At 46.4% G+C, this 22,860-nt stretch overlaps 1 protein-coding gene across 2 annotated transcripts; it reads right to left on the bottom strand.

Annotated features, from left to right (window-relative positions):
- Positions 1 to 678: 678 nt before the first annotated feature.
- On the bottom strand, positions 679 to 20,993 carry RILPL1 (Rab interacting lysosomal protein like 1). 2 transcript variants are annotated; one of them, XM_033075425.2, is made up of 8 exons: positions 20,543 to 20,993; positions 17,292 to 17,442; positions 13,280 to 13,398; positions 12,155 to 12,382; positions 9,279 to 9,451; positions 8,962 to 9,054; positions 5,669 to 5,756; positions 679 to 3,413 (listed from the first exon to the last, which is right to left on the bottom strand). In XM_033075425.2, the coding sequence occupies exons 1-8, from the start codon at positions 20,834 to 20,836 to the stop codon at positions 3,408 to 3,410; spliced, it is 1,152 nt and encodes a 383-aa protein (XP_032931316.1). In that variant the 5' UTR covers positions 20,837 to 20,993; the 3' UTR covers positions 679 to 3,407. The 2 variants fall into 2 exon arrangements, with proteins under 2 accessions (XP_032931316.1, XP_032931315.1); XM_033075424.2 differs by lacking the exon at positions 5,669 to 5,756 and having other exon boundaries at positions 20,543 to 20,987.
- Between the last annotated feature and the right edge of the window lie 1,867 nt (positions 20,994 to 22,860).

Genomic DNA, 22,860 nt, shown 5'->3' with positions numbered 1-22,860 from the left:
TTATGAAACAGTCCCGTGCTGGAAACACAGGAATGGAGCAGCAACAAACTGAAACTTCTGTGCCTCAAAAACAGAAGCTGATGGCTTCATTTTTGTGAAGACACTGGGACAGGCAAGACCATTATTGATACTGTGGAACCGATCCACTGTCTGTAACAGGGAAAGGTGAAACTCCTTTGTACAGAGGAATGAGCACCACAGAGGAGTAAGCACATCAGAAAATGCCTCATGTTCCTGATGAATCCATGGACAGTCACTGAAGGAGGGTGTCATGGGTAAATGTGGTTGCAGCTGCATCCACTCTGTCCTCATCCTTCTGCACAGGGTTTAAATCCATTCTGGAAACTGGGTTTGGGCTGATTGTAGCTGAATTGGGAAAAACAGAGGGCAAAACATCTTTTTCAGGGCTAGGATGTGTAAATTAAGCTCCATTAAGGAACTTGCAGTGCTTTCTAGAAAAGGCTCTGTCATGTTCTTTGTCATTGTAAGCCATTCCTAAATACATAATGTGTTTTAAATTGTGTTTCATCAGTCTTGGAATGGCTCTGTCCTAAACCTTGTCTGGTTTAAGGCTGTATTTCCATGAAGAGTTGTACACAGGCAGATCCATAGGCTGCATCCCCAGGAATGGATGGTATTATTTCCACAAAAAGAAAAAGGACACAAGTCATGCAGAAATACATGTTTTTCAGAAATATTTATTAAACTGTTAAAATGATTTACTGCCCAACCAAAAAAAATAAAATAAACCAACCCAAAAAATGTCAGTGATCCTGCACTAGACAGGCAGGATTGTTACACCCCTTACCTGCCAGCATCCTGGCCCCTTTTCTAAAAGCAGATTTTCCTTGAATATTGACAAACAATACACAACAGATCTTTAGATCTTTACAAACGCTTCCCTCCATGCCATCCTCCCCGACGGCACTTGGGGTGTGTGAATGCAGCATTGCAAACATGAGAAGGAGTGGTTAATGCCAGCAGGTCAGGAGGAGCTGTGAGGTTTGAGGTAAATGGGCTGCAGGGATGTGGGGAAGGCTGTCCTGCCTCGTGCTCTGGTTTGGTGTTGGCTGCAGAGCTGGCCCAGCACAGCCCCAGGCTCTGCTGTACGTGCTCCAGCCTGGAGATTTCCTTTGTGCTGCACTGGCTGAGCTTGGCTCTGTGCAGTTCCATTATCCCAGCTCGTTGCTCTCAGCTGATTTCCAAAGGCATCTGCTTACTCAGGCCCACATTGTGGCATTGTTTGTGCTCACTGCATCCCTCCTGCATGAGCCACACGACTGAACTGCACTCGAGATTCCATGGGGTCATCCACGATTGAACTGCCTGATGTGACTGCACTGCACTTTTTGTTTCCTCACATGGAAGTGAAGCCACATCTTGGCAATTTAAGTGTCATTAAATTAAGACACTCCCCCCATTTAAAAACTGATTTTCACAGTAGGGGTGAAGTGCTGCTGTTTTAAGGATGTTAGCAAAACATAACCAGGCAAAAACTCATCTACCCAATACCTAGGTAGGGCTCTGGTCACCTTGTCTCATAAAAGGCCACAAGTTCCCCCTGCCCCGAGCTGCAGTGACACCAGGGGGGCACAGTCAACACTTTCCCTGCCTAGAACACGCAGGAAGTCCTTGTTGGAATGAAGCAGTTACAGCCAGGAGCAGGGCAGCACACAGGAGAGGTTTTACTGCCAGGATTTTACTACAGATGTGCTAAGAACCATTTGCTGCTCACACACATTAAAAATCCACTCTTGGATCACCCTGTAACAACAACAACTGGCCTGCACTAAGCTCTCTGGATCCTTTGAGAATTCCTCCTACACTCAGTACCTGGAGTGGTTGGATCTTTGCTCCAGCCTGAGCTGTTTCCTGTCCTTGGTGCCACTCCTGAGAAGAGGCTCTAAGAGCAGCTGGAGCAGCTGGGGTGTGGTGCCAACAGCAGCTCCCAGCCCCTGGCACTGAGCTGCACCTGCAGAAATTGCTGGCACAAGATGCTCCCCATGAGCAGTGGTCTCCAGCCCATGGCCACAGAGACACCTCAGCCCTGTCCTCACATGGATACCTGCACCCTGTCCCAGCTGGCCAGGTTCCTTTGGAGTGTGTGGAGCAGAGGTGGGGAGTGCACTGGCACTGGGTGTGCACAGCACTGATGCTGTGGGGTTTTAGTGTTGGAAGAACAACCTCGCTCAGCCCGGGGCTCACCAAAGCTGATCCAGCCCCAGCCCCTGGGCTTGCTGCTGGGCTCTTGCTGCTGAGTTCAGCCCTGTAACAGGGGCTACACAGACATCTGCACCACCAGAGGAGCAGCCTCACACACAGAACTCATCTGCTCTGCCCATGTAGTGTTTAGTCAAGAGAAGAGGTTGGGGTCATGTCTAGGTCAGTGAAATAGTTCCTGTCAGCCAGGTGAGGATGTGTTTCCCTCTGAAGTTGGGCAGTCTTACCTAGACAGGAAACTGAAGTGTGACTTAATTAAAAACCTGTCTGTGGGAAGATCTAATCCCTTTACAGCAGCTGCCTACTACACTGTGAGGAAATCCCTGGTAAGAAGGGAAAAAAATTCACGAGTTAGGATTCCTCCCTGTAAGCAATCTGTTTTCCATTAATACTGCAGAACACAAGGCACGCTCACCTCATACATCAGCTCTTCATGCTTTAGGCACTGTAAGCACAAGGGAAATGTACACTCACTGTCCCTCTCAAGGCTACTCCAGTTATCTCTGTGTCAGGTGCATTTCCAAGGGGTCACTCTGCAAGACGCCGATGCCAGCGGCACTGACAGGACACAGCAGAGCTTGGGCTGCCACCAAGGGCCTCCAGCTGTCGTATCCCTCTTGAAAAAAGTCTTACAGAAATAAAAAGCAAACAACCAATAGTGTTAACAAACAGGGTAAAAGAGTCCTTGCCCTGTACTAGATATACACTGCAAACAAACTTCTAATAATGGCACAGGTCCTTTTTTGGTTTAAAGAAGCTTGTGTTACTGTAGTTAATGCATGAACGAGATCATAGACTTGTTATTCAGCACAAAACAAGTCATCTAGAAGCTTCCATGTCCCAGGGTGACAGCAGCTGTTACTACAAAGCTTGGGTTCTTGTTTGCAGCAAACAGTCACCAAGTGAACAGTGAGGGATCCCTTTTGGAGAGTCTGGAACAGCCCCCAAGGTGTGCAAGGCAGGTAGAAGTGACTGAGCTGCCACGATGCTTTACAGAAGCTTCTTGTTACCAGATCTACTGCAGCAAACCAAACACCTCAGGGTTTAGTCACAGGTGTTGCAGGGCTTCTTGTCCTTGTTCCATGTAGGAGTCATCTCTGTTTGAATGTGACCATTCTCCAAAAGTTTCCTGGAAGTGGACATTTTTCTGTGCCGCCTGCATGCGTTTCTTATCACGAGAGAAGAAACTAAACCTTCCGGGAGGGAGGGAGAAGAAATAAAGAGTCTTTACCATCCTGGAAGCACTTCAAACACCCACCCCAAAACACAGCACAACAAAACACCAAGCAAAAAACTCTGTTTGCATCTGCAGAAAGTCAAGGCAGAGCAGCCTGATGGGAGTGCAGGTCAGAGTGTTGTTAGGGATGGAGTCATTGCAATCTCAAGCGCTTTGGCTACGGAAGCTTCAGGTAAGCTCTAAATGCTGTTGACTCTACAAGGTGCAGGTATCATTTAGATGTACATTCCCCCTTCCCCAGCCCTCAGGTAACAAAGCCACACAATCCAGGTTAGTTTCTTGGCATAAGTAAAGTGGTATCTTCAGTATTAAATCTGTATATTTTACCACAAAAGAAAAATAGAATTTTTTTAAGGTTGTCAGCAGGGAAGTTCATAAGATAAGAGAATATTTTTTTTTCCCAGTATAGAGGTTTTGATACACAGACTTGGTTCCTGCAGAAATGAATGAATAAATGCACTATGTGCACTAGAGTTTGCAGGATGAAGGCTCTGAACAGATGCACACGAGTGTGCACGTCATTTCCTGTCACACAGCTTGGGTGCTCTAAGATAATGACGTACATGAACCAACAGCCATTTAATACAGCTAAAAATACAGCTGGAAAAATCCTTAGTATTGTTTTATTTGTATGGGATGGAGTTATTGGATTAGGCAAATTCAGTGTTCATTGTGGGTTCAGTACAAGAGGTGTTAGTGCAGTGTTTAGGCTGCAGGGAAATGCAAAAGTTGTGGTTCCAGCTACCAAAGCACTGAGCTGGCTGTGGATCCCTTTGGTCTCAGGGCTGGGTGGGTTTCAGGAGGTGAAGATTGTTCTGCCTGCACTGTACCAAGTGTCACACAGTTCCAGGACAGGAACTGCTAGATGTTCCACAGGAAGGGACTGTGCCAATATAAACTCAGCTTTGTTGGGTGGTGGAATATTGGTCAGGGCATAAACCTGACCCTGAGTCCACACTCACCTTCCTCAGGTTCTCCCTCCTCCCACTCCCCTTCACCACAATCCCAACCCTCCCAGCTGCCTTGTGCAGACCTTCCATGTCTCTCCATACACAGGGGGCTGGATGATAATCACTGAGGATATTAACAATAATTACTTGTTGATTAGAAAGGGAAATAAACCACCACACAAGCTAAATGCACATAAATAACAGTGCCAGCAGGACCTGAACTTTTGCATTTCCTGGCTTCAAATGTGCAATAGTGAAATAAGTTTTCTGCACTTAATTAGCCTCATACTTTTCTACCACCTTCATCACAGGAGCTCATGAGCTCACACACACACACTCTCTATTTTCAGGGCCAGAGATAGCTCCAGCTGATAAAAGAAGTGTTTAGTGACCAAGCCTTTCTGCAGAGCACATTTGGTGCTGCCTGCTCAGGGTTACTGTCTGGAAGCCCACACAAAGGACTGCTGTGTTTATACAGTCAGTTTCAAATGTCAAAGCTCAGTAATTTTTCACTCTATCAGAAAATTAAGCAGGAGAAAAATAAATTTGTGAATCTCTAAAGGGTTCAGCTTTTTAAATTCCTTCAGAAACAATGGAAATTGTTATTATGGCTAGAAAATTCTCATGGAGGATGTTTGGAAAAAGCCTGTCTGTGTGGAGAGGAAACTGTCATTGCTGTAAACATAAAGAACAGTAAAGCAGCAGTTCAAAGAGACTTTGCATTAACAATTATCAGTATGTCTTCCAGGGAGAGCCAAGAATTGGATGACAGAATTGATTATGAAGAGTTTACACTCTATTCCAAAATACATAATTAGAGACAAAATATACAGGGCCTAGATAGAAAGACATGAAAGCAACAGCCTGTAATTAACAGTGGAAATTAATGTGGAAATCAGCCACTCCATTCTGTAACTCTAACTAATGATTGTAACAAATTGTTAGAAACGAGTGAGAACTGTGAATAGCCTTGCTTAGGAAGCAGAATTAACAGTTGCTGATTAAAACTGCATATTGCACTGATTTTCCAAGGAATACTGTTTGGTTTAGCATGGCAACATTAAGGCAAAGGTGATAATGTGTCAGTTGGAGGATGAGCATGGAGGACTGGGATGAGTATTGGCACTGACTGGTCATTCTGATTGGCACTTTGATCCTCTGGGATCCCACTGGCAGCCAGGAGAATGAAACCAGCAGCGCTTGTTAACACGGGGTCATGCAGGAGGAAAGCACAGTACCAAACATTTTAAAAAATTCCTACAAGGGACACAAGTCTTCTTATTGGCTGCAATGTGGGATCGTCTGGAATCAATCCAGCTGCTACCATGGGCATTATGGCTGTAAAGATCCTGGTCAGGAAAGTACAGACACAGAAGAGATAAGACTGGAGCAAGGGAAAGAAAAAGCATTCCATTAAAAAGAGAAGAGGCAAACATGATACACGGGGTTACTTTGAATTACAGCACAGGACACGTTACAGAGAGAGGGGGATCTGCATCACCCAAGAGAGCTCTCAGTGAAAAACTCTTGTTTAGAAAAAAACAGTTATTGTAGCAGTTTCAATTGCTTTTGGATTTCTAAAAGATACCACTTTCCTGTTGTGAGGCAGCCTGCAACCTGGGTTGGATTTCATCAAGGTATGACCACGTCTAGCAATGCAGAGCAGAGTGCACTTCATTGTTCCAACAGACAAACAGGCACAGACACAGTGAAATGAAGGATGAAGGTGTATGTTAAGAAATACAAAACAGGACTCTGCTGTGACTACTGGACACTGGCACAGGGTTAGAGAGGACCAGCATTACTACATCACAGTTAAAGATTTCACAAGGATTACAGTTGGTATTTTCAAATTAAAATCCAGTATTGCAGGTGAACTTTTGAAATAACTTCCTAAGAAACCCCGTGGTTAAAGGGCCTGTCTGTTCCAAAAGAACCTGTGTTACTTCTCATGCAGAAAGATGCCAACTGCAGGCAGCTGAATGCTTTTGGGAAGCCTTGCAGCTGCTCTGGCAGGAGCACTTTGGAGCTGGCTCGCAGCAAGACGAGTTCTTTGTGAGGGTTCAGCACTTGCACTGAGCATTAGACAATCCATGCACACAGAGGCTGAGAGAGCCCAGCCCTGTGCCCAGCCAGCCCCACACACAGCTGCCAGCACACCTCCATCCATACCTGCAGCACCCTCTGTTTGTCTAGGGATTCTCTCTCCTCAGAGGTTCTCCCTTGTGCCAAATATTTTTTTGAACTGTGGACTAATGTCAATTAAAGATTAAGTTGAAATCATTTCACTTGTGACCAAATGCAGCTCTCCCCAACTCACTCACTGCTGTTCTGAGATTAAAATTGAAAACAAATGGGCAAACTCTGTTGGATCATTGGGAGCAGCCAGGATTGCTATTTTTATGCAGTGTGGCACGTCCTGAGCTGCAGAACTGACAGACACACCAGCTTTTGTAGACTGCAAGAATAGGAAGAAAACTCCTGGCTGTTTGAGGCATGACATCAGGGACAAACAAGCACGTAGTCTTAAGGAGAAAACAAAAGGGTGTTTTCTGCTCCAAACAGAGGGAGCATTTTTAATCCTTGCATTTTTCCTCCTCAGTAAAGCCTCCTGGTTACATTATTTCATTAAAACTCTGTCATGTGATGTGGGGAGACAAATGTACGAGTCAGTCAGTCTGAGATCAGAACTCAGAGTTTGCCCCAAATGTGCCAACCCAGAAAAAAATGCTGATTTCTGTAGCTTCTGTTTTCCTTTCTTTATGGATTTGCAGCACTGAATCACCTGAGCACATCAGGGATGGCACAGGCTACACCTCCACATGGCTCATTCCCTCAGACTCTGTGCTGAAGGGAAAAGGGCACACTGCACAGGCCAGCACAAAACTTCCCTTGAGAGGGCTCCTATGTTTGTACTTCAGCTTTTTGTTTAATCAGGAGGAAAACTCTGAAAGAGAGGGAAAAGCAACTCCACTTTCTCTGTGAAGGCACTCTGCATGCAGAGAGCAGCACTGCAAGTTTCCATCACATCACTGGGCACAGAGTTGATGTGCCAGAGCATTTCCCAGGCAGCCAGAGGGACCCTGGAGGGGGAGAAGGGAGCTCTGGACACACCTTGCAGCAGGGCAGGAGGTGTTGGGACAGGACAGAAGCTACTCTTGGCTTCTTTGGTTTACCTTTTTAAAAGGTTTTCCTGACCTTTTAAAGTCTAACTACAAATACAGTGTTGACAACACACAGAGAGGGAAGGAGGGAATAAAAATAAAACCCCACCAGAGAAATCCTATCCAGACAGGCTGCAAGAGTGAGACAAACCTGAAAACCATTACCATCCTTCAGATTACTCAGGTAGACAGTTTTATATTCCATTATTTAATATGATGGCTAAGTGGAGAGAGAGCAGAGTGAAACCTGGGGACAGAGCATGACATCTAAAAGAAGAAATTTCAGCTTAGGCAGAGTCAGAACTAATACCTCACCAACATGTGCTCTGCCTTACAACCTCTATTTACATTTTTGTGCTTCATCAAAGGCAGCATTTCAAATCAAACATGGAAGCTGCACAACACAAACTGTGTGAGCTGAAACCAGCCATTCCCTACAACACAATTAGCTTTAAAAAGCTCTAAAAGAAATGTAAAAGAGAAACTTTACAGTGAAGATCTTGTGCAACACAGTATTACCATCATCATCATCAGTTGCAGAATGAAAACTGAAATCCAAACTCAAAGTGTATTTTCTACTCATGTGAGAGGAAGGTTTCTCTCAGCACAGGCAGAAAGCTGCAGACTACTGCAGATAATCAACAGTGCCCTCCTGACTCCAGGGTGTTTGGGTCAGTCCAGATCTTCCCATGGAATTTACTCTCACAGGGCTGTGCTGTTATTAAACAAGGACTGAAGGTTGTGGACATGGGGACAGGATGGAAGAGCTCTCTAGATGGAAACAACTCTTCCAAAATCACTTATGCAGTTAAAAAAGTTTAGCTTCCAGTGTCACAAAAATCCAAAGAGCTGCTATGAGATTAGAAGAAGACTTATTTTGGAATAAATAAATGTACAGGAGGGAGATTCAACAGAGAAAAGAACTGGCCAGCACAGTGATTTTATAACTAAGTGATACTCCAGCACAGCACATCTCTGGCAGTAAGCTTTGGTTCCAACAGCAGCATTCATATTTCAGAAAAAGGTGGGGTTCTTTTAGCCAAGCAAGTGCCCATCCTCTCAGCAGCACATTTGCTCAGCAAACAGAAGGTTTTTATGTGCCCACATAGTGCAAGTCAGGGTCTGAAGGCTTCAGTCAACAGGGAAATGGGCACAGTGAGGTCATGGGAAAATGATAATCCAAGGCTGAAAGTTGTCCCAGATCTAGGCAAAAGTTTTGGCCAAAACCAACTGTTGTTTCACATCTGCCAAGTGCTCATTCAGTGGCTCTCTCATATACAGTAGGAATGTGGTTTTCTGAATTTTCAAAGTCTTTTAAATTGTCCTATGCATAGGAAACATTTGGTATTTCCAGACCATACCCAGTATATTTAGTAAATATGCTACTTACAGTCGTTTGATTCCAGATTCAGGCTGAGTTGAGGGTTTTGGCTGAATTATGGGTGTAGGCTGTGGGGATCTAGTTTCTTCTTCCATTTCCTCACTTGAAAGAAAGAAAAGATAATTAATGTTCTCCTCCCAAGCCATGGAAGCACTTTGAGATCCACAATTCAATCTGAGATAGCACTGTTGATGAAGGAATGCAAAGATCTGTTCAAAACCCATTCAAATCAATTGAAGATTTTTTATCAACCAAGAACTGGGTCTCCATTCAATATTTTCTTCCCTATGAGTTTATCATCCAGCAGGACAGGAGATGTAACCCACCTTTTGTAATATAAAAGCTCCTCTTGAAGCAAGAACACTCTGGATTTGAGTTCATTCCTCTCGTGCAGGACATCCCGGAGCTCCTGCAGGGTGAACCTTGGGCGATTGGGATCCTTTAAGTCCATTGCCATCCTCTCTGACTCAGAGAGACAATCATCATTGTTTGGTTCTGCCTGGGGAGTGAAATGTTGGCTTTAAATTCGCTGTCCAATTCAAATGTCCAGCTTTTGGTAAGTCAGTTTTAGGAATTCATACTTTTAACAAATGGAGTAAATCAAACATCAGTTTTTTATAAAAACACTGAGAGGTCATGCAGTTCCTTCCAGCTCCTCCCACAAAGAGATGTCTTCTTAAAATGTAAACATATAAAGTGGAGATTAAAGTTTCTATCCCCCCTTAGATTTCATTAAAAAACAGGAAGGGTGTTAGCACCAGATCTGGCTACAGAGGGGCAGAAAATTGCAGCTGAGGAGTTTATACACGTGTACCCTTCCCTCTTCCTTTCCTCTAAGAGTTCCCTGGAAGCTTGGAGGAATTTTATCTCCCACCACTCAGTTTCTGTGGCTCCCAACAAGCCACAATTTGCTCTCTACAAGTCTTGATTCCCAGGCCTGTGGGGCTGCTTCCTGTCACCTCAAGCACTTGCTCAGAACTCTGTGGCACAAACTGCTTGTGAAAACGTGGTCTGTGTAAGCACAGCACACAGGACACCTCTGCTCAGGTCCTGTGCAGTTGTTCCACTCAGTGGCTGCACAGAAATGATGAAAAATCATAAGGTTCTGGGTAACTGGAATCGAGATTCTGAAAAGCAGCTCCAAGCCTTAAGAGGTCTGCAGGAGTTATAACAATTCAAATAAACACAGGACACTCTGTTCCAGGAAAATACACTTGAAATGTAGCAAAGTCCATTTGAAATGTGATGCTTTCTGCAAGGACTGCTAGAGGCCAGCACATGAAATCAGAGCAGCCAGGTCAGCCACTCACCCTCCTGGGAGGATGCAGAGATCAGAGTCTCAGAGCTCCTGTGTGGCTGTGACAGATTGCTGGGATACAAGCTGGAAATTTGAGGAGTTGAGTACTGAAATTCCTACACAGTCCACTTTTTGTAATCCTGACCCTACCCTCTTCTAAGCTCCTGTGTTTGTGAAACAGTTTTGCAGTACACTGATCTGTGGTTTCAGGCTGAACTTGGCTAAGGCTGCTGCAAGGTGAATTTTAGGTGAATTTTAGGTGAATTTTAGGTGAATTTTAGTGCCTGTCCTGCAGGGATGAAGACATGGAGTGATGCTCACTTGGGCACTGTTTGATCACCCTGTTCATCCAAACACATTCCTTTGCACAGACTACAAGGAATCAAGATTGATGCAACCCAACAAGAGGTTCAAAGGAAATTACTCAAACACTTTTCCTCCTCTTCACCCCCTAGGTATGGGTCTGAACTGGTGTCTCTTCTTTTAGTTGCATATTTGTCCCACATCTCTGCCCCAAGAAGCTCTTTTTGCTAGATTTGGCTCAAACCAGCAAAGACTGAGCTGCCTGTGCTGGATGCAAATGTCCTTGACTGAGGCCAACAAGCAATGTCCATTCTGGAGCATGCAGCTATTCCAGCTTTCTGCTTGCCACTGCAATTCCTGGGGAAGCAGTGTCCTGGCAGAGGGAGTAGGGACAGCTCTCATTAGAAGAGGAGCCTTTGCCATGGAACTGATGAGTTAGAGAGAGGTGAAGAATGCATCCTTTCTGTGCAGACACTGAGGACACTTTCACTCCTGCTGGCTCCAGGCCTGAGCTCCCCAGCCCCGTTTCCAAAGCTGGGAGTGCTGGCTGAATGAACAGCAATGAAATAATCCTTTTCATGATGAACACAGTGCTTGCCCAAGTCAGCAGTGACATGTTAACACAACTGACTGTCACATTCCCAGGGGACCAAGGTACCCCATCAGCACTTGTCTCTGCTTTTGATGTGAATTCCTGCCTGTTGGCAGTAAATGGGTGTTCCACTGGATGTTTCACTGAATGTTTCACTCTCTGCTGCAGTCTGTCAGGCATTTACACTGTGGGGCTCTTAGCAGTGCATCCAGCTGAACAGCTCTGGGGGACAGAGCTCCTCTAAGTTCTTATCATGACACCCCTTATTGCATTTGCTACTCTGCTATCATTAGGAGAGGGAAACACAGTACATTTGCTTCAGGAATAAAAAAGTAATGTCACAGACACAAAGGAAAATACCAGGAACCATAAAGAGGACTAAGGGATCAATAGATCAGTGCATCTTTTTCTCAGGAAGCTTCCCTCAGTTTGCATTTGTGCTGCTCTGATCTCAGCCCAGCTCCATTTGCAGACTGTCACTCTGCCTGTTCTGCAAGAACCTGGCTCTGCCAGCAGGAATGTTGGCTCTTCATGAACATCTGTGCTCACAACACTTCACTGCACAAATTCTAATAGGAAGCAGAAGCAGAAATAAGGCCAAAGCTGGTTCCTCTAAAAAGTGCCTTAAAATATTTATATGTTTGGTAGCACTTAACCAGCTTATTCCTGACTGATCCAAAGTGCCATAAGCACTGCAGGGACCAGGTGTGCAGAGCTCTGCCCTGACTCTGGGACAGCTTCTGGCCCAGTTTCTGTTCCACTGTGGTTCATCTGCCACCATCACCCCCGTGCACCCCTGTGACCCATCTGGCCTTGAATATCTGCAGATCTGGCAAAGCTGAAGCTACTGTTGGTTGTTTGTCTTTGGAAAACCCAGACTCTCCAAGGAATTGGTTTTGTTTTCCTTTGGAGGAAGGGCTAGGTGTGTACAAACAAAATGAAGCAAACATGCTGCCACAGCCCTGCCAAAAGGAAAAGCTGTTTAAAAAGTGATTCAAGGTGCCTCTTACCTTTACCTCCTCCCCATTTTGGCTGGCCTGGCTGTCCTCACCCTGCAGCTTTTCTCTGAGCTTGCCCAGCTCTGCTCTCAGGTTGCCCATCTCCTGCTCCTTGGTTTGCAGATACGCTTCCAGCTCCACCTTCTGCTCGATCAGCGCCTTCCCCTGCGCCTCCACCACGGTGATGCGGTGCCGCAGGTCGTGGTTAATCTTCATCAACCTGTTCTGCTGCTGCTGAAGCTGCAAAACATCCAGGAGTGTCCATTCAGCCATGAGCCACGGTGGCCCAGTCCCAAACATCATCTTAAAGCAATGGGTTCCTGTTGCATTTAATCTGAAAAATTCCTCCCCCTCATCACCCCCAGATTAATTTTTCTAATATCTAATTATCTGCTACAATTTCAGTCACCCAAATTTAATTGATTTCTAGAGTAAATTCCCCTAGCACAGGGAGTTGTTCTGATAAAAGCAAATCCATCATTTCTGATATTAGTTCAAGGATAGGGTGGCTTATGGGATTCTGAATCAAATCTTAACCCAGGGGAGAAGAAAGACAAGACAGGAATCCTTAGTGTTCAGTTTGTAAGAACTTTGCTTTAAGCTCCAAGGCTGTCTCCAAGGCAGGATGTGACCTGCTGGGTGTGTGTGGACAGCCCCAGCTCAAAAGGCTGCAGCACCTGCCAGAGGGACTTGGACAGAACAGAGATCCCTTAGGCCTGGCCTTAACAGCACCAGGAAAGTCCCATGGCCCAAGGACATGAGGCAGTGTGAGGAAAGGGAAGCAAAATGTGGGTAAGGAGGTCACTCCACAGAAAGTGCCAAATCTCATGTCATGCCTGGAGTCACAGTGGAGTCTGTGACTCATCTGAGGCTAAGCCCTGCACAAGTCACTGCTGGCAGGGGTGGCCTGGGCTGAGCAGTGCCCTTCTCACTCAGAGGTGACCACACTGCATCCCTGGTGTGGCACTGCACTGAAGCCTGAGCACTCTGGACACTCCACAGCTCTGCTGGACACTGCAGCTGCAGGACTATTAATCCAGCACTGTTGACACTTTCTATATTAACTCCAAACTCAAAACCAGGCTATGGAAGTGTGGGAGAGAAGGAAGAGAAGCAGGAAGAGCAAGAGCCACTTACAGCCTCTACATCCTCATTTTTAAGTCCGAGTTCCCGGTCCTTTGCCCTGATTTCATCCCTCTGTTTATCTACCACTTCCTTCAGCTTCTTCATGACTTGCCGCTCTCTCTCTGACATCCCTGGTTAAAAAAAGAACACAGAACACAAACTAAGGACAGTCAGGAGCTGCTGAGCCTGAGAACAATAACAATGAGAAATATTTAAGTAGACTCTGGAAGATGCCTGCTGGTAGAATTACAGAGATGCTTTAGAGGTTACTTCAAGGGTAACAGAGAACACAGATGACAGAATCCACTCCATAAAGCTACTGCACAGAGACTCCTTAAAAAAGGAACTGACAGTCCTCAGAAACATTTATAACAGTGAGTGACACTGCTGCATCTTGCTGCCTTAGTAGTTTTACATCAATGTTCACACTGTGCCCCAGGGAGCTGGGTTATCTGTGTGATTATCTCTGGAATCAGCTGGCCAAGGCCCTGTGAAAATTGTAAAAAAGATTGTCTGGATCTTCAGCAGGATGTAAACAAGAACTGATGGATAATGGAGCAGAGCAGGACAAACCTCAGAGAAGGAAAGGGAGTAACTGGAGGGGACCAGAGCAAACAGGGGGACCCTCAGTGCTAAAGGAGCAGAGCTGTGGTGCTGCAGAGAACAGGGAATTCTCTGCTGGGAAAGGACTGGTGGTGATGGCTGCCCAGGAATTTGGTTCACAGGACGTGTTCCTGTCAAACCCCAGAAGAGAACTGTCAGTGACACAGTGTTCACATTCTAGTGTTACATTCTCATCCCTTTAAATTCTGTGGTACATTTGCCTGCTCTATTTCTGGACCCTGGTTTTTATCAGCTCTATGCTGCTCTGGGTTGTAGTTCTTCACAGGATAATTTTAATTCTTTGCTGTGGTACCAGCTCATACCCACCAGGGAGTACAAGTGTCACAAACACAAATTGCTGCTTGAATATTTTAAAAGATCCACATTCCTCTATCACAGCACAGGTCTGGTACTTGTCTGCACCCACAAACCTCACTGCAGGTTTCTGGATCCACTCACTGCAGCCAATCTCAGAGCTGGGGCCTGAAACATCAGCTCTATTTAAAACCAAAAGAATCCAAAACTTTGCCTTGAAGTGGAGGGACTGCAGTGAAACTTTAGAAGGAGGTAGCACTAGTGAATGCAGCTGTATCCATTCGTACTTGTGAGATGCTTTAAGATCTCTAGATAGCAGGTGCTATTTAAAGCAAAAGTACCATTCAGTGCTGACTACTTATCCTCCCACTGTGCTCATTTTTCTTGCCAACATTTGGTGAACCTAAAAGGTTCAATTGTGTGCACAGATCACTACAATTTTTATTTCAGGAAAGGAAAGGTGGGGAGTTTTGTGAAACAGTCACATCTCCTTCCATTTCCTCAGGCACTGGGAAAGAGGAGAGGGAAATCACTAAGTGCCCTAAATGTAAAATAATTATCTCTAAATAGTTCAAACTCTAATAACTGCAAGATCTTAAATGGCACACCCAGCTGGCTTCCCCAGGCACATCCTATGAGCAGCTTCCTGTGGGTTGCTGTGATCCTGGCATTGTTCCAGCAAGAGAAGGGAAAGCAGCTGGAGGGGAGGACACCAAAAAACAGAAAGAAAAAAACATTCTTTATGTTTAGTGAATAAACACCATCACTACAGGCCAAGTGGCAGGCAGAACCTGTGGCACTGCACCATTCCCTAAATACTCAGAAAAGTTCAATTCTCCTTCTGAAGGGAACTGTAGGTCCTGCAGCACAGGAGGGTCACACAAGTGCTGCCATCCTGCTCCCTCAGCACAGGCAGCTGAGGCAGCAGCTCCCCTGCATGGCACAGCAGCCTGCTCGTCCTGTCTGACACACTTGGGACAAGTTTGCATGTGGAATTTTCCTGGGATATTCCAATCAGTCAGGCAGAGCTGGGTTTGGGCTTGGAAGGAGTGGCTTTAATGGGTGTTACAGGCTCATCTTTAACCCCTCCCTTGTGTTTTGTGTTCTGCCACAGGTCCTTTCACCCTGCTCTGACAGAACACTCCTGTTTGCTCAGGACTGCCTCTGCCTCTCCCAGGAACACTTCATCAAGTGAGGCTCTGAGAATTAATTGGCAGGACTGGCTCTCAAGGTCTTGCACACCAAATCAGTGGCCTCTGTGTAAAATAACCCCTGTGAGTGTCTGGTGAGTAAGCAGTGAGTGCTGATCCCTGGGGCCAGCACTGAGGGGAGATGTGATCACAGTGCTCAGCCATGCTCAGATGGGAGCACTGGAGTCTGCTCAAAATTAGCCCTGAGTTGGAAATCCTGCCTCTCTGGACTCTGTATCAGACTGAAAAAGAGCAGCAAACTGCTTTCTGACACTATCCAAACAGGTCATTTCAGACAAACCTATCCCTGCTCATTAATGGCAATATATCCTAAAGGAAAAAAACAGCTGAGTTTGATATAATAGACCCAAATAATTAAATGGGGTTGATATAAATGAAAGATTTCATTTAGACTGAATATTTTGGCCAAAGAATAGAATTGATCTCAGAATCCAAGCTCTGGAATGGGCTTGTGGGTTTTGTTTGTGTTGTCATACATGGGTAGACACAGTAAAAATAACAAGAAAAGCACGACTGGCATTTGCTTGGCTGGCTGGATGAGGAGTGTGGCTAAATTTAAATGCAAGCACATGAGCTGCAGTGAGCCAGATAGCCACTACAGGAAGGGAAAAAAAGAAGGAAAAAAAAAAGAAAAGAATGGGGAAACTGGTTCTTTATAACCATGTGTTCATGGTCCATGACTCATTGCTGCCATTCTGAATTTGCATGGAGTTTGTCAGCCTGATGTTGAGCTACTTCTTTGCCACTAATTGACTCCTAAATTGAAAGCATTGCATTTATTTTAAAAAGTATCTTGAGAGGTTTACAATTTTTACTTTTTGAAGGTTTCATTATACTTTTCCCCAGTGCAAGTGAGCAGCACTAAGCCTCAGGGAGAGAACAAATGCAATTTCCACAGTGTTGGACAGAATTTCATCCACCTCCAGCAAGCCTGCATTAAATCCTAGCCTCCAGAGCTTGGAAAAGGATATTCCCTCATTCCCAATGCTCACTGGAGAGCTGGGATGGCTCAGCTGTGTGCTCTGCTTTCAGACTGCTCAGTCACCCTCTGCATGCTCCACTCAGGACACCAGGAAATGGATATGTGATCTCAGAACCTCAAATTCTGTGCTGGGAATGGTGGAGCAAAGGGACATCTGTTCCTCTGCTCCTGGGAGAGAGCTGTGGGTCAGAGCTGAGGCTGGCAAATGTTTCAGTTGCTGCAGTGAGATCTATCTGTACTTGCAGGTCTGTCTTGAACTTCATTCTGCCTCAAGAATGCCCACAAATGAATTGTTTGAACTCCTTAGATTCCCCCCCTCCCTGGATTATAAATCTCCTGACTTATTCTACATTGGCTATAAGCCTTCAAAAAAACAGGCAGGTAAATCAAGTAAAACCAGCATCTCCTCTTCCAGGAGAATATCATGATATTCTCCTAGAATATCTCCACATGAGGGACTGATAAAAATTTTCACAAAGAAATCTCGATGTGCTACTTATCAAACAGTTATCCTGAACAGATCAACAGCTGCTCTTGCTTTTGTGCATGATGGGTGAAATTAACACTTGAATGGATTTTTCTGTTTGTATTAAAAAAACATAAGGAGGGCTTAAGAATATTTTTTGCAAAATGAGAACCCAAACAAGTGATAAACCAAAAGGTGTATTTAGGCTTTACTTCCAGAGGTTGGTTTTCTTTCCCTCATCCCTCCACCTCTTATGTCTTCAGTGTCATCATGTATTCTGAGATTTTCTATTTAGGTAAAGAAAATATAAATAAACAAGTCTTCAAACCCCAGATCTGAATTAATCTACAGGAAAAAAACCCACACCAGAATATCCAGTCAAAGTATTTTGATAAAATATTGCTTTTTGTAACAAAGCAAGGACTGAATTTGAAGTAGCAAACTTGCCTTCGTGCTTCTGAAATTCCTCTTCTGTGAAATTAATGTCTTTGTGAGACAAGTTTGTCATCAGTTGCTTATTCTCCTCCTGCAGCTGTGCAATTTGGGTAAGAAGATCCTGTGCTTCCCCTCTCCAGACATCCTCCACCAGTTCTAATTCCTATGGGGTAGATCAGGACAACACATTTATATTTTAAAACGTGTTAGGAGTCTTTGACTGGACTTACAGATCAAACTAGCAATGATCCTACTGATTCTTATGGAAAACAATTAAATGAAGAGTACTTTGAGTTTCTTAGAAGACATCTGCTTTTCTAATGCCACCACCAGGAAAGCAGCCACCAGAATCCCCTTTGCTCTATGCTGAATGTAAACACCTGGGGGGATCATTCCTGATGCAAAGCAAGTTACCTAAAGGATGGCTCCTTATACCTTGCTTTGATGGCTGCAGTGTTAGACAAATAATGGAACAGGAGCACCAATTCCCTCCTGCACCCCAGGAACTCAGAGCTGTTAGAAATGCCCCCAAAGCATCCCACAGGGTGTCAGGGCTGGACATGCTGCTCCTGACACAACAGCCTGGTCTAAATTCCTGTTATGAAACACAAGTGTGAACTGCTGAGTGTGTGATCCAGGGCAGCAAAGCTCCTGGTGAACACCAGCCCAAAGTGTGCTGCCTCCCATGGAAATTGCTCTCCTGGAATGTCCTGAGTGCTGTCTGTGTTAGTGGCAGCCTGGCCAGTCAAAACAGCTCCCATTTGTTGGGACACTGTGTCAAGAGCAGCTGTCACCAATCCTCAGGAAGGTCAAGCCAGGACAAAAAGTAAAAAGTCCTCAAGGAAAACAGTTGTATTTAGAGTCTTGCTTGTTCCAAAAGCTTCTCTGCACATCTCACTTCTCCAGTGAGGGGCATCCCCTGCTCCATTTTCACTGAAATTCTTCAAACAAAAATTCTGCATACAAATCCCTGGAGCCAGGCTGAGTCACTGCTGACTTTCACATCCATCCACATGCCCCTTTCCTACCTAACAACAAAACACATTCAGACAACAACCCAGCCAAGCACAGCTCGGGGCTAAAATAAGCTCTGCTCAGAGATTAAAGGATAGCTCTCTGCTTTGATAATGGGAACTCATCTTCCTGGTCACTTTTGGGTCTAAATGCCACTTTATTCCAGCATTTATTACTGTATTGCTGCTGAAAGTGTTGCAGGAAACAAAGAATAATAAATAGCAAAGGTGTGGTAAGCTATGCAGACTTAACTATTGAAAAGGAAAGAAAATATCATTAATCACCTATTTTACTTGAAACTTTTTATCTTGAGAGAAAAATAAATCTGTAATGAAATGCGTATTTCAAAAAACCTGGATTATTTACAGTGATGCTGCCTGTTACAATTCTGTAGCTAAAATAATGCAGTGACCTATTTTAGCAATAAACCAGCACATTCATCACTTACAAGCATATTGATAAAACCAAAACAGAATGTACACAAACCCCCAAACAATCTAAACTCATACCATTTCTATGTGGCTGCACTGTAAACACACAATTATCCTAAGGTTTGCCTGGGCAAACTTTGTCATCTATTGCTATTGAAGAGCAGAATTGGAGCAGAAATTAACTTCTGAATCCTCATTAATGGAAGTGCCAGACAGGGGAGCACATCCCTGGGCCAGGCAGTGCCAGCCAGCTCAGGAAGCCCCAGGCAGTGGTGCTGAGCCAGGTCTGCACAGAAAACAGATTCACACAGAAAGTTTAAGTGCTGAAATCTCATAAAATGATGCTTGCAAGGACTACTAAAAGCTTTTCTGGGTGTTTCTTGGAGGCTTTGAGATCAAAAACTATTTCTCAGTATCTGATTTTTCCTGCTTATCAGCACCTGTCCTACAAAAGAGTCTTCAAACCCTCACACTGGAACAGAGAAGTGAGACCACAGTTCTTCATGCAGTTTATTTTCCTATTAAAATCTATTCAGACAGAAGTAAATTGTTTAAGCACTCCCTGAGCCACTTCACGGCCCTCAGAGAAGCTGCCAGAGCAGAGGTGGTTGTGGCAGGGAGATCAGCTGACACGTTTAGGAAACTTTTTAACACTTATAAAAACTTCAGAAACATCTACACAGAACAACTTGTACAGTGATGCTGTGTCAGTTCAGTTTCCACTTCACCCTCAGCCTTTGGTAAATATCCAACATATTTATATCTATTCTCTAGACCTATATTCGTGCTCTTGAGATTTATCAAGGCTTTGAACATTAAAGGTCTTTTACCTTCCTTTTCAGAGACATTGTCCTGAGACTTCCTCTGCAAAGTGTTGCAGGGTTTATCCTGCATTTTCCATATCCTGGGTGAAAGTCCTTTAGCTAACCCTTTTTAAAATATAAAACTGGGATTTATCCACTTAAGCCAAATCTTGAAGCTGGGGTCTCTCTTCCAGAATCCCCTGTGTCCTGTTTATCCTGATTCTGTGTGTGGAATGAGGAATGGCAGCAGTGATGATTTAGCACAGTCATTTACCAGAAGAACCATTTCTTATATCAGTTATGTGGATGGTTTAACGAGTGGATCTGCCACTTTTGCTGCAGTAACTGGAGCATGCTGTCCTGCCATAGGAAATGCTCTCAACTTTGGGTTTTATTGGGAGTGGGGCCAGGGAATGCTGTGACCACTCCAGAACAAGCCAAGGCACATCTTCCATCCGAGGATGGAGCAGCAACCTGGCAGAGTGCTCTTCCCTGCTCTTCAGCTCTAACTCTGCTCTGAAATCACTCGGTTCTCCATCTCTCTCCTAGGACTTGCCTAACCCGAAGTCTGCGCCAGGAAAACGAGACTGCTAAATCATTCCCAGCTCCGGAGAGGAAAGTGTATTCTTGTCAGTGACCTTTCCTGGCCTAGCAGGAAGCAGCGCTGCCCTCTCGTCAGGAGAGGGGATCGAGCAGGAGTCCTAATCGGGGACACACAGGGGAAGGAAACGCAGCGGCTGGGGAAGGGGTGGAGAAAGGGAAGGAGGGAGGAAACTTCCAGGAGGGAAGGAAACAAAAAACAACAACACGCCCAAAGGCTCGGCGGCGCTAAGGCAGCATCGGCGCAGATCCGTGAGCCCGGCCGGGCTGCACCGCACGCGTGCCCCGCCCGCTCCCGCGGCATCCCGGCCCGCGCCCCGGCCTCGCTCTTTGTTTTCCCGGCAGAACGGCGGCGGGGGGGCCGGAGCCCGGGGACAGCCCTGCCCCGCCGCGTCCCCCCGCTCCCCGCCCGCACCTTCTGGTGCTTCCGCTCCTTCTCGATGCGGTCCATCCTCTCCAGGCGCAGGCGGTCGAGCTCCAGGCGCAGCTCCTCCATCTCGGGGTTGATGTGGTTGCGGCTCACCAGCACCTCCAGGATCTCCAGCACCCGCACCACCTTGGGCATGAGGCGGGCGATGGCCTCGCAGCCGTGCTGATCGATCACCCGCTCAAACTCCTGCCCCACGGCCGAGGCGATGTCGTACACGTCCATGACCGTCAGCTCCGCCGCGTTCTTCTCCAGGGCGGGCGGCACCCCGCCGCCGTCCATGGCTCGCCCGGCGCCGCGGTGCCCGCATAGGCGGCGGCGGGGCGCGCTCCGGGCGGGGCCGTTCCCCTGCAGCCGCTCCCGCTGCCCCGCGCCCGGGCCGCGGCCCCCGGCAACTCCCGCGAACTCCGGGCGGCTCGGCCGGGGGTGTTTAAACTTGGCCGGGCGGGGCTGGCGGAGCGGCGGCGGGAGGCGGGCGCGGCGTCCCCGGCACCACCGCCCCGCCGCCCGCGGCCAATGCCCGGCGCAGGGCGGGCCGGGGGCGGCCCCGCGCATGCCCCGGCCCCCGCAGCCCCCGCAGCTCCCGGGGCCCGCAGCTCCCGCAGCTCCCGGTTCCCGCAGCTCCCGGTGCCCGCGGCCAAACCCGCGCGGTGCAAGTCTCGGCTCCGCGGGGTTTGCTGGCGGTGCGGAGAGGAGCATCGCCGAGCTCTCCGCTCTGTGCTTGTGCCCAGCACCAGCGGGAGGGTTCTCAGTACCGACCCCTCGTCCGGGGAGGAGAGCCGTGATTTGAGGGTCAGAGCTGGAACCCGCCCGTGTTCGGGGCTCGGGTCCCACGCAGGCGATGCTCACAGTCGTGATGTCCGGAGCAGGATCGGCAGGGGATGCTCCCCTGCTCCCGGGGGATCACGGATGGCTGCAGGGACATGGAAGGGGCTGAACAAACCCAGCAAAGGCCTCGCACACAGCAGCTGCCCACCAGCAACAGGGGTTTAGGCTCTGCTCTACAAGAGCACAGGAAGAGTCTTTACTGAGCACTTATTCAGAAGATCAGTGGAGATTTTACACATACCAGAAGCTTGCTGGCACGGATCCACTTACAGAGGAATTTAAATGAAAGCAAAATGTATTTTTCTGGTCAGGTTTTTCAGTATTTTTGCTTTCAGAAAGTTTAGATGTTCTTATTTCCATAGGGTTTAGGAAGAGATGCTCCAGATGAGTCTCTACAGACAAGTGCCTGGAAATAATTTTAGGTCCCAGTTCTGCCATTTGCTGTATGCAGAGTAGGAAGAATGCGTTTTATTTTGGACAAGATATGACGGATAATCTCAGACACTGGAACTCATCAGGAGAAACAGCAGTGGGGCTGCAAAAGCCAAGCCTGGAATGACTTGACACGTGCTGCATTTGTGATTACAGCATTAATGATCTGTTTTTGGCAGACACAAAATCACAGTGCAAGTGAGTGGAAGGGATGAACTATGAGAAAGAAATGTAATGCTGTAACATTCAGAAATTCAACACTGTGACACCCAGGCCAGCTTTTTCATGAAATTCTGTAACAACCTTGTTGTGCCACGAGATACAAAATTTTGATCTTCCTCATGCGCTGCCAGGGCAGCCAAGAGGGGAGCATCAGTCCCCAAATATCTGAGCTTGGCAATCAATTCCCTAAGTTAGAGCAATAACCCAGTGAAAATATAGCTATATATTGTTCATGAAACTTACTCCCAAAGCTGAACACCACAGGATATTGCACAAAGTTCCAGGGAGAGCAGGAGGATGAATAATGGTGTAGTCATCCTTTCCTGGATGAACACACAAGGAGGAGAAGCAGCCTGAGTAGAATATTTGGAGAACACTCTGCAGTACCTCAGGGGAGAAGCTATGTTGTGAAATCATCGTTTTGCCCAAGTTAGAGATGAGAAAAAGAGTTTTTGCCACAATAATTTGATATTACTGTTGTTCTGTTCAAGTGCAGGTAGAGGAAAAATAAAAGTGTAGGGAACACGCGTGGAAAGACTAAAACTACAGCTGAGAAAGGTGAAAAACCAGCACAGTCTGTGGTATGGGAATGAGTATGTTCGATGTTCATGGAAAACGACTTGGCAGGAAAAGTCTCTTATCCAGCCAGGTTCGTGACCTGCAGCTCCTCAGCTCAGCTGTCTCACAGAATTGTGTCGGCTCTTGTGCACAGGCTGTGCCTGCACGGACAGCAGCTCTGCCGGCTCACACCTGGAGCTGCAGGGGACAGCAGAGTGTGTGAGGTAAATCTGCATTTGTCGAATAAACACGTCCGAGTGTCACCT

The sequence above is a fragment of the Catharus ustulatus genome, chromosome 18, assembly GCF_009819885.2.
Source record: "Catharus ustulatus isolate bCatUst1 chromosome 18, bCatUst1.pri.v2, whole genome shotgun sequence".
NCBI classification, from domain to species: Eukaryota; Metazoa; Chordata; class Aves; order Passeriformes; family Turdidae; genus Catharus; species Catharus ustulatus.
Note: the sequence above shows the minus strand (reverse complement) of the source record. Positions and strands in the feature narration are given on the sequence as shown.

Coding starts and splice junctions, on each gene's coding strand:
- RILPL1 (XM_033075424.2), bottom strand. CDS start 20,836: ATGGACGGCGGCGGGGTGCCGCCCGCCCTGGAGAAGAACGCGGCGGAG. Junction 9,055..9,278: donor GAGCTTTTATATTACAAAAG/GTGGGTTACATC, acceptor CTTTCTTTCAAG/TGAGGAAATGGAAGAAGAAA. Junction 3,414..8,961: donor GAATCTGGAATCAAACGACT/GTAAGTAGCATA, acceptor CCCTCCCGGAAG/GTTTAGTTTCTTCTCTCGTG.